Below are 10938 nucleotides of genomic sequence, written 5' to 3' on the forward strand. Positions count from 1 at the left end.
TGAATGTGCATTTACACTGAACTGGTTTCTGTACATTTGGCTGGTTTCTTTCTTTCTTTTTCTTGCAGCCAGAATGACCTAATGTACAATTCCTGTTTCAGACACTTGCACTATTTTTAACATGCAAGTGTACAGTTAACTTATTGTTTAGGCAACAGACCAGCATGTGTACCGGTGTGTCCGCAGAAACATGGTGGTACTTATGAATTACACTGGACAAAAAAAAAAAAAAAAAAAAAAAAACAATCCATAAATAGATTTTATTGGTACAATCAATATATTTTAAATATATATGAGAACAATAAAAGCAAATAATAATAATCATTAGATCTCATTAAGGTTGTCATAACAGGCAATTTTACAACTACATGCAAACTAGCCACATGCAGACTCCAGCTAATGTGTGAATGAGGCATGACAAAGGATCTGAACAGCAGTTTGTTTTGTTACTAATCATTTATTTATTTATATATAATAATTTTTTGATTTGTGCTGCAACAATAAATCTGCACTGTTACAATCTTCTATTGGCTTTGCACAATGACCGTTAGTTAAGGCATGATTCGGCCCATGATATACAATGACATTTAATGACGAGCAGAAAAAACAAATCACGGAACACTTTTCTTGGTATTAATTTGCATATTATGGTAAAAGGACTACCTAAGGGAAATGTTAATGAACGGCGGGAGATTGATAGATTTAAATTACACTGACATTAACAACACATGTTAACACAAATACTGACAGCAGTAAACATGTTACAGATTCATGAACACATTTCTTAGAGTGCCTTTTGCATAAAGAAAGTGCATAGAGATATAATGACAATGGTTCTTACAGTTATTGGTCATCATGTAAAGTGAAAACACAACAGGAATGGTGTTAACTGCCTTCTGACAGTGTGTCTTACAATAACACATTATACTGCAAGTCTTGGAAAAATTTTAAAATTCAAATTTTATTTCTGATTTTTAAGATTTTTTTTTTTAAAGAGTTGATAGCTTTAAAAAAAAAAAAACAGACAGCATTTTTCTTATTCTGGGAGGCATAACAGGTCCGACAAAGTTTTTTTGTTATTGAAGGTGCTGATTCTACTCCCACCTGTTGGTGTTATCCAAATCAAAATATTTTTAAAAAATAGTCAGCTAAAATACAGCTTCAGTTTACCTACCTACTTCAAATCAGTGAATTCAATCAGAGGGATCCAGAAGCAAGAAATGCAATCAAACAGTATGTGGACACTTCATCCCACTGCAGTTGTTAGCACCAGGCCGGTCAGCATTCGGGGTGACACTTTTTGTTCCAGGAGGTCAGCCGGAAGCGAGGGCTCAGTATGTGAGGGGACTCAGGATGAAGAGGCGATCCTCCTCTTTCCTGATCCACTTCAGCAGTTTGTTGACAGCAGAGACCGCCAAGGCCTTGGTCCCCAGCGGACTGAAGCAGAGGTAGAGCTCGAAGCCACTTGTCACCTGCAGGAAAGAAAAACAAGACAAGAGGCATCATGAGGCCGTTCAACTGCAGGATGCTGTGATTGCTTTGGCTCAGTTTCAGTGTGTAAAACTCAATGAGCCAAACTGACTTGATTAATTCTTACCTGTAAAAACAAGATGGTGTCCTTACATACAAGGTGAAAACACTAAATGCCACATGCTCAGTCCTCAGAATACAGCAACCTCATTAGTTTCACTGCTTATTACTAAACGTACACAGGCCATCACCGAATCAGTGATAGCAAAATTTCTATTTTCCAAACTTACTTAACAGCATTAACGGCATGAGTAATATTGCAACATAAATGTCAATCATTTCACCACCACTGGTGAAGGACATGGAGAGAAAAACAAAGTTTTATTTCCTTTTTATTATGGTCAAAGTGTCACAACGCACTGAGTATCTGTTACAACAGTGTAAATTGTGGTTTCATATTTTTCGCTCTCCAGTGTCTCTAAGCATACTGTGAGGCCTTACTATATTTTACATTATTAAACATACATTATTAAAATATCTAATGTATGAAGTTTTGACAGTTTGTTTTTGACATTATTTTTTGAGTATGACCATTTTATTTCAATATGTAACAATGATCAAAAATTCAGTGATGAAGATATACAATGCTGAGGTCACAATGCCAGGCTTACCCACGCCAGCAGGTTTTCAGTTTCACTACAGCGGTAGAAGGAACGGAGAGGTCTGGTTGGATGGTGCAAGCAGCTGTGAAGGTCTTGATACAAACCCATCAGCCTTTCCTGCTCTTCATCAGACTGGTACACCACAGGAAACTCTGGACTGGAGGATGAGAAAGAATCTTGTGAAGTGAAACGCCCAAAGATTTGCACCCATGAGGTGTTTTTTCTTCGTCATTCTCTTTGCCAGTGTTGCCTTTTTTCTTGGTGAGAAAAACACAATGAAGCACAAGTGTAAATATTAAAATCTATCAGCATGCGTCCTACCCACCTAGTGTACAGCCCCGAGCTCTTAGATTTGTACAGGAAGTGCCTGAGCTCTGGGATGCCGACCTGCTCCACTGAATAACTAGGACATTTAAGTGCCTCCTTCAGAGCCTGGTAGGCACTGCGCTTACTCAGCCTCTCCAGAAACCGTTGCTTGCAGTCGGACATGTTAAAAAAGTCCTCTCTGTCTGTTGAGACCAGGATGAGGCAGAGCTCGGACGCAGGCTGCAGGTAAGAAATGTGAGCGTGAAAAAATCCTGCAGTGTTAAACTTTGGCAGGCAGATCGGCGTCCATCCTTCACCCTCTCTGAAGGACGAGGAGGAGCCGACGAGGTTGAAGACCAGATGCAAGTCTATGTGGTGCAGGAACTGATCCTTTTTTCTCACCAGGGTAACCAGCCGGTCCCCCGCCAGGAGGATGGAGAACACCAGGTTTTTGGCTTTTGCGGCCTGCAGGCTTGATGAGACCACATCCCTGGCAGAGCTGGCCAGAGGCAGGCAGGTGACGGCGCTGAGCAGCAGGCCGGGGTCTCGGTCCAGCCGATGCAGCAGGTTGTCGGTGAGATACTCGGAGCCGGCCAGCAGGCGGCGCAGGTCGTAGTTCTGCTTGTGCTGGAAGATGTGGTTGAGCTGAGTGAGGGTAAGCAGGCTGACAATCTGGTAGTAGATGTACTGCAACTCCCGCAGTAGCTCCTTGTCTGATTGACAGGTCCGAGACACACCCACCAGGACCAGAGGGCTCTTGGTGAGGAAAACCACTTTACAGCCATCTGACCGAAAACACATGAACAGAGGTTACATGGATTCAATAGATTTCATTAAATGCACTTTCATTTACTTATGAAACACATGTCAGGGCCAAAGCATATTCTGACCTGCATGGATGGAGCGGATGATGTTCTTCTCTGCTTCTACGAAGGATACGAGGGCCATCATCACCCCCATGGTGCTGGACAGAGCCTCCTCTGTGCCGTAGCGGGTGTAGATTGGCTTTCCAGCCTCGCTCAGCACAAACACGTGTTTTCTGTGGCTCCTCCATGCCTCACTGGACACATCCTCCTCCTTAGACCTGCTCTCCGATGAAATGTTGTCCTCTATGGTTTTCTCCCCCACCAGCACCTTGAGCTCCTCTGCACACTCTACTTCTGTTCTGTCCAGGTCAACATCCCTCCGAGCTTCTTCCTCAGCCTCTGCAGTAAGATCTTCGAAAGACTGCGTGTGGACGAACATAGCACTCTTCTGACCAGCACCTGCATTGAAAGATGGTCAGATGTTTGTTTCTCAGTTAAGCTTTATACTTTATTGGAAGCGATTTTCAAACAATATTTTTCGCTTTTCCAAGAGAAGAGGCATCATGGCTGGAAACTAACTTTTGTTAGTTGGTTTGGCAAATGTTCATCTGATAAACCGCCCCACCTCCGCTGAGCTCACCACACAACCACTTCCCTGAGCCGTTCTATGGGAACCATCCAGGCCTGTCTCCCACCCAGTGGACGACACAGTCAGAAACACAGCTACCGTTGACCAAAAAAGGTGGCTAAAAACGCCATATGAAGATACAATTTTCTGCTTTAAAAAGAAAAACAACTCTTCCTCCAGAATCAGCCATAACAACACTTTGATGTGGTTCGGTAATAAACATTTTATTTGTGACAAGAAACAAGCATCGCCTTACTCTAAGCTGCCACTTTTCAGAGCAGCCACAGTAGGGGAAATTAACAACCTATGGTCACAGCTTATTTAATTTAGAGAAAACAGGAGAAGAATAGGAAAAGTGTGATAATGAGTCAGGCAGACAACGCTGCAAAAATGTCCTGTTTATCTCCAGATTGGAAAGAGCACATCCAGGCAAAGTTACATCATTTTTCCTGCCAGAGTTGGATTTGCTGAAGCTGGATGTGACAGATGTGAGCTGCTGCAGACATGCTGTGAAACACAAATCTTCTCCAGAAGTCAGTCGGGAGATGTCTGTATTATTACAGTTCTCGCAAGAAAATATGGCAGCGTTTCCTTCCTATGTTGTTGGAATGGCAAAGTATTTCTAATGCGTTTGTTTTTTAACCACATAAAGAAATGATTGCAGTTATAACAGTCTAATCACAGAGATTAAAAGTAAAGGTGCATTCACATGTTCACTGTCACTTTATTCAGTCAAAATTTTCCATGCTTGTCACACAACCATTGCCCAGCCAACAACATGGATGTTTGAGTGACATCCAGATTACAAAAGATATATTACTGTGATCATATGTTCTCCATTTATTTACACAAACAGGATGTGAATATTTATGCTGTCTCACACACACACGCACACACACACACACACAAACAAACACAGCGCTCAGTATGAGCCCTAACTCTAATGCTGCATCTTGATAGCAATGTCAAATGAAGAACTTTTTCATTTAAAATCAGTTTCTACACAAAATAAAAACAACTCGTTCTGGTTTTTGTGCCTAGTTGCAAGTTGTGCCGAGCAGCTACTGGTCAACAGGATGTCTACTCATGGATCACTTTTCACCCATGAGGGACATTACAGGGAAGTATTACTCTTTAATTTATTTATTATGCTTTAAGCATGGTCTTGTCATGGTACAATTACGTATCCACTGAATATCAGTATTATTGCAGGAACTGGCCACAGCATGTTTCCATTTTTCAAAAATATTATAATTTAAAAAATAATTGAACCTACATTTTGCAGTGTAGTGCCATAATTGCATCACTGCATCAGACGCCAAATGAGGAAATAACAGAAGGCTCAGTCATGTAAAAATTATACTTGCAGACTAGTTATAGCTTAGGATGCAGGGCAATGGATCGTTTCCATGAACTGATGAGCAATCAGCTCACACAGAGGCCATTTCTTTGTACAAGGAACGCCGGTGTACTGTAAACGTTATCCTCGTGTACTGTAAACATGTTTGCTGTTTTGTAATAACTCCCATGAGGGATGGGCCACAAGATGGCATGACACTTAAATTAAATTACATTCATTCATTCAGTTCATTACTCCACTTATCCGAGCCAGAGACATCCACACAGACCTACAGTCTTTAAGATAAGAGAAAGAACAAATGGTAAAACTCCCATTGACAGTGGTTAACTGCTGGGATTTACTTGGAGCTGCAATTAAAGGTGGAGAGGGCCTGCAAGTGACCAGTATATAGGAGCTTTGGAAAGCTGTAGGTCTGTCTGAGCACTTGCTGACTACCTGCAGAAAGTGCTGAATGTGGACAAGCCTCACCTGGTTCAGTTCCTTCCACCAGACCTGGTGTGGGGCTGTCCGCCCTCTCAGTGCGAAGGCGGTCCACAGGAGCTAGAGTCCCATTCTCCCATGACGCAGTCGCCCTTTGGGCTTCTCCGTCCATCACTGCTACTTATGGCAGGGACACACACCTGACAGGAAGGGCAGACAGACAGGGAGCAAGAGGACCAAAGGTCAACAGCTTCATGAGTGAGGCTGTGATTAAAGCTCATGCTGGTTATGATGTAGTATTATTACTCCATGGCCACCCCTGTGTAAATTATTCAAATTTTATGGTCTGACTTTAACCCTTATTTTCAGACAAGCTTCAGAGCTAAAGAGGAGTCTCACTCTTGTTGCTACATGCAGTCACTGTTGAGAAACAAAATCAGAAAACAAATGAAGAGACTCCTGTGTGTAAAGTGTAACCTCTCTCCTCCATATTTACGTCCACCTTCTTTACAGAAACCTCTTTTCTTGTTTCACACCCTTCAGTCTCAGAGACACGTCTGACATGCAGCTGCAGAACTTCAGAGGCTACTTTGACTGCTAACTTTAGCAGACAACCAACAGCATCTAAAGCCAGCTGGGTCAGCTTCTACCGCCTTCATCCTCTCACAGAGCTCTCCTTAAATTATTTCCAAATGATTACCTTACATTTCCGGAGAAGTCTACATTTGGTCGTTTTGTTCCACAACTCGCTTGTCACGGTTCCTGCAGCTAGCTGCCTAGCAGACCCAAGACAGAGGTGTTTCTTCCTAGTCCACATAATGGGCTGATCGGCTGCGGAAGAAGGAATCATGGGATATGAAGTTCTCTTCCATAGAATGACACTAGAGTAGTGAACAGGGCGAATTGAGTAGTAAAAAGTAAATTAAAGTAAATTTATAGATTACTATACTATACTGTGACAACCATTTCATGCACAGTCTGTGATCTGTGATCCTGATCCTGATATGTGGGGGAATTATGGGCCGCACCTGAACGCAGCGTCAGGGGCGGGGCTTGTGTTTGAACGTACAGCGGGGAAACTGAGCAGCGGTGTATTGTGTTAGTGTTTGATAGTTTCAGAGGTTCAGTCCAGAGAATCACTTTAACTGGGTTTGAAATGACACTGTACAGATAAGATCGGGGATGATTTACTCTATGACGAAGGACTGCGCCGTAACATAACGCCTTCATTTGGTAAGTATGGCGACTGCTGAGAGAGAGCTAACGTTAGCGTTACATTTAGCTAACTAGCGTATCTGAGCGTTACGGTTACAGCTGTAGCTTAGCACGTTTACGCAACGTTACAAACACGGACGCTTGTATGTTCAGGGAGCGTATTACAACGTTTATGCTTTAAGTGGTTTATTTAAGGTGGTTTTCTGTATTCATTACAGGTTGATCCTTGTGACTTTAAGATGCCTATACGAGCATATTGTACAATTTGCTCCGATTTCTTCGACCACTCCAAAGATGTTGCTGCCATCCACTGCGGACACACTTTCCACTATGAATGGTAACCAGTCAAATCTTCAACAACATTCATATTTCTGACACACTCCAGCCTCGGCTAATTGTTCCCCTCTCCCGTCTCCTCTCAGTCTTCTCCAGTGGTTTCAGACAGCTCCCACGAAAACCTGTCCACAGTGCAGGAAACAGGTACATTAACTTGCTCTTCCAGAAATCGCCAGAAAACTACTACCGGCCACGACTGAACCAATTTGCCAAACAGAGGAAAACATAACCCTAAGTACTGTTGTGCCCTGTGTGTAGGTCAGCACCAGACACATCATTAGCAAGTTGTTCTTTGACATTGGTGGAGAGGAGGAGGGCTCAGCGGATCCAGAAAGCTTGCAGGTAATTTCCAACATCTAAACAACATATCTGTGTTGATTTTGCCATTACATTATCTTGACTTAGTGTTAAATATTTTGCTCTTGCCGTGTTTCTTTCTTTCTTAGAATGACCTTGATCGAATGAAGGTGCTTTTAAGTTCTAAAGGTAAGAAAAGAGTTGTATTATGGTGGTGCTTGATTGTTAAAAATAGGCAGTATTAGTTAATAATCTGTCTGCTCAATTTGTAGAGCGAGACCTGCGTGACAAACAGAAGGTGATGGAAAGTTTGAAGGACACGGTGGACAAGCAGAGGAAAGACTTGGACAGCGTGCGGAAAGAGATTATAGAAAAAGAGATGCTCTGCTCCGCTCTCAGAGTATGCTGTCTGTCTTCATTTTAACCCATTTTCTATACTGACTCATACTGTCTCCGTAATCATTTATTTATTTAATGTTTTGACCTCTCACAGAAACAGATGACATACTTGGAGACACAACAGAATGAAGTTCAGGCTGCCAAGGAGGAGGTCAGGAGACTCAGGAGCAAAATGAAAACTTTTGAAAGGTGTCTGCAGTCACATAATTATCTTCAGGCTCCTAAGGCCACATTTTACACTGACTGTGCTGCTGGTGTGAAAAATGTCTTAGATGGTGTTTAATATCTCTGTTGTATTTTGCAAAAGTTTATGACCATTCATAAGTTGAAAGTGGAGTGGGTGATTGGGTGACTGGACAAGATCACTATTGATAATTTGGATACACAAGCAAGTCATACTCATACCGTGCACTAATACTGCTGGTTTGTCTCCAGCCTGGACATGTTGTTACAGGGTCAGAGAGCAGAGGTGGAGTCCATGGTCACAGATATGGGTGTCAGCCAGGCGGCAGTGGAGCAGCTGTCCATCTACTGCATCTCTCTGAAAAAGTAAGGAGCCCGGTTTTTGTTGACGGCATCACTAAGAGGCAGCTCATTTTCTCACCACATCATTTCGAGTTTCAGTGCAGTGTCCCTGTCATCGTTTGCTATACATTTGTCTTCTCCCCTCCTTCTGCAGAGAGTATGATAATCTAAAAGGAAGCCTGAAGTCTTCAAATGATATGTGTGAGAAGCTAAAGAGAGAAGTGATCTCCTCAAACAACAAGGTAACTGTATGTTAGTAAGAGACTAATCTGTATCCAGAGGAACTGAGTCATGGATGAGAGAACTTCAGATTTCTAAAGTTTTTTTGTGTGTGTGTCATTTTTAGCTACAAAAGGCTTCGGTGGAGGTGAATCAGACCAAAGAAGACATGAAGTCTCTGCAGAATGATCTGGCCGGTGCTGACAAAGAGATCTCTGTAAGTAAAAACACCAAATTAGCTTTTTTATTTTATAATAATAGAAATCCTTTTTTAATGTCGCCTACATGCATATATTCCCAAAGAGTCTGAAGAAGAAAGTGGAGTTTCTTCAGAAGACCCTGAGCACGCCAACACGGACAAACGAAACCCTCAGTCGGCTCATCTTTGAAAGGTGTGTGTCACCCTGCCACTGGGCAGACGTCTTCTCACACTCTGACGCATTTTCATGAAAACATAAGCTACGTGTCATTTACTGATGTGGTTTTTGCTGATCACCTGTCAGCCCGGCGCCTGTGGAGCTGAAGCAGCCTCGCCTCCACCAGCCAGCGGATAGCGACGACATTGACCTCAATATAACCTATGACATCACTACACCAGATGACGTGGCTAAGAGGCCGACGCAGGTCCCGTCCAAGAAGATGCGTCTTGACCCTCCACCGTAAGTTTTATGTCACTCTCGTGTTTTTAGAAGGTTGTGCAAACTGAGGTTAGTGGGTTGTGAACGATGTGTTAATAACACAGTGTGTTTCATTGTGTTTGTTTGCTAACTAAAATTGCATGTACAATGCTTTATTTTTCAGAACATCTGTGTCCAAACACAATGAGAAAAGTTCATCTTTAACCAAGGTAAATCACCAATCTGGTGTGTGCGTGTGTGTACATACATGTGCGGTTGTGTGTCCTTAAATATGTTTTTTTTTTGTATCTCAGGCTCAATATGAGGATGGATCCATGGATCCGTTTTTGAGGAACTCTCTCCTCTTCAGAAAGAAGACTTTTGGTAGCATGTTGGACCCTCAGAGGAAACCTGGAGCCGTATGTAGAACACAGCCACCTGCTGAAAGTCCTTTGTTTTAATATTCCTTTTATCCTTTCGGTGGTTTGATGAAAGAAAATGTTTCTCGTTTCAGGTGAGAACTGGTTATGATGGATTAGGAGGACGAACTAAATTCATCCAACCTGTATCCTTTTTCCTGTCATGTGGAATATTTTTGTTTGATCGGTGTTTCCTCAAATTACTTAATGATTAATTAAATTTGACCGCATCATTCCTTAATCAAGCGCTCCCTTCCAGTCTCCTTTATCAGAGATTCGTCCACTGATGAAAGCTAAAAGGAAGAAGGTGACCAGGCCTACACCCAAGATTTCACCTTGCCTGACTCTGGACACCTTCCTCGAGTAAATTTCAACACCTCCATCGCCAGAAGTGGAGTCAGAGGCGTGTGAAGTGACATGTTGGTGCTGCTCTGGCACAGAGAACCAGCCTGCCAGCGGTTCTGCCACTCAGCACTGAACAGGACATTTTAACTGAACTTTATTTAAAAAACAATAATTGACCTCCCACTTGACAGCTGATGCTGAGCTTTTGGTGGCATGGCACATTTTTTGTGTGTGTGAGCTGACATTAATCTTTCTATGGAGACTGTGCCTTTTCTTGTAGTTGTTATGTGTGTGTGTTTCTGTATGTGCGTGAGAGACAAGACAACTGATTTGCAGGCCATTCGAATGTCACATCTCTGTATTATGTCCTTGATTATCACAGGCGTCTGTTTTCCGTATTCCAAAAAATAAGTTGTTTTCACATTTTAAAATCCGTCTCCATGCATGCCTATAATGTAGTTATTTTTAGTTTTAAAGGTGCTGTCAGATGTAAAACCAACTCAAGTAATAAACAACATTTTTTTTCATTAAGGTTTGTGTGGGGTCTACAAACAATTCCCTCTTGACTGTGCTTTTATCCACAAACATTTCACTGAGGTGTGCTCTCCTGCAGAGGGCAGTACAAACAGTGTTTTCTGGTATGAGGACATGTAGTTCACAGCCCTCCTGTACTGTAAGGGAAAATGCATTGCACGTGCAGCACTGCTGTATCCACTTATATTGAAAAGGCTGCACCAGTACAGAAGGTAATCATCACATTAGTTAGGACTCAAACATTAGTTAAAACACCTCCAGTAAAACCTGAGTTGTACATTGTGATCAAGTAACAAAAAGTACACTGCAAATAATATACAGGCAAATAAATTTTAGGAGTTAGCTCATGCTAAATGTGTTATAATGTTTGCAGAAATGAG

General features: G+C 42.2%; 2 protein-coding genes across 3 annotated transcripts; one reads left to right on the top strand and one right to left on the bottom strand.

Moving 5' to 3' along the window:
- Nucleotides 1-355: 355 nt before the first annotated feature.
- mon1a (MON1 secretory trafficking family member A) lies at nt 356-6529 on the bottom strand. Of its 2 annotated transcripts, none has more exons than XM_041033631.1 (6): nt 6358-6529; nt 5701-5852; nt 3329-3703; nt 2458-3223; nt 2142-2289; nt 356-1472 (listed from the first exon to the last, which is right to left on the bottom strand). In XM_041033631.1, the coding sequence occupies exons 2-6, from the start codon at nt 5822-5824 to the stop codon at nt 1332-1334; spliced, it is 1554 nt and encodes a 517-aa protein (XP_040889565.1). In that variant the 5' UTR covers nt 5825-5852; nt 6358-6529; the 3' UTR covers nt 356-1331. The 2 variants fall into 2 exon arrangements, with proteins under 2 accessions (XP_040889565.1, XP_040889564.1); XM_041033630.1 differs by having other exon boundaries at nt 6353-6528.
- Nucleotides 6530-6730: 201 nt separating this feature from the next.
- LOC121179049 (TRAF-interacting protein) lies at nt 6731-10573 on the top strand. Its single transcript, XM_041033632.1, has 16 exons — nt 6731-6885; nt 7086-7204; nt 7290-7347; nt 7462-7545; nt 7650-7689; nt 7773-7900; nt 7994-8088; nt 8335-8448; nt 8579-8666; nt 8771-8860; nt 8947-9035; nt 9147-9302; nt 9445-9490; nt 9575-9679; nt 9775-9825; nt 9939-10573. Exons 2-16 carry the CDS (start codon nt 7107-7109, stop codon nt 10044-10046), a joined length of 1350 nt encoding a protein of 449 aa, XP_040889566.1. The 5' UTR covers nt 6731-6885; nt 7086-7106; the 3' UTR covers nt 10047-10573.
- The last annotated feature ends 365 nt before the right edge of the window (nt 10574-10938 follow it).

The sequence above is a fragment of the Toxotes jaculatrix genome, chromosome 3 (assembly GCF_017976425.1).
Source record: "Toxotes jaculatrix isolate fToxJac2 chromosome 3, fToxJac2.pri, whole genome shotgun sequence".
NCBI classification, from domain to species: Eukaryota; Metazoa; Chordata; class Actinopteri; family Toxotidae; genus Toxotes; species Toxotes jaculatrix.

Bases quoted from the DNA above. Each gene is read 5' to 3' on its own strand.
- mon1a (XM_041033631.1), bottom strand. From the start codon at position 5,824: ATGGACGGAGAAGCCCAAAGGGCGACTGCGTCATGGGAGAATGGGACT. The intron at 3,224-3,328 runs GTCAGAATATGC...GTTTTCGGTCAG, and splicing joins CATCCGCTCCATCCATGCAG to ATGGCTGTAAAGTGGTTTTC. The intron at 1,473-2,141 runs GTAAGCCTGGCA...TCTTTCCTGCAG, and splicing joins CTGAAAACCTGCTGGCGTGG to GTGACAAGTGGCTTCGAGCT.
- LOC121179049 (XM_041033632.1), top strand. From the start codon at position 7,107: ATGCCTATACGAGCATATTGTACAATTTGCTCCGATTTCTTCGACCAC. The intron at 7,901-7,993 runs GTATGCTGTCTG...GACCTCTCACAG, and splicing joins TGCTCTGCTCCGCTCTCAGA to AAACAGATGACATACTTGGA. The intron at 9,491-9,574 runs GTAAATCACCAA...TTTGTATCTCAG, and splicing joins AAAGTTCATCTTTAACCAAG to GCTCAATATGAGGATGGATC.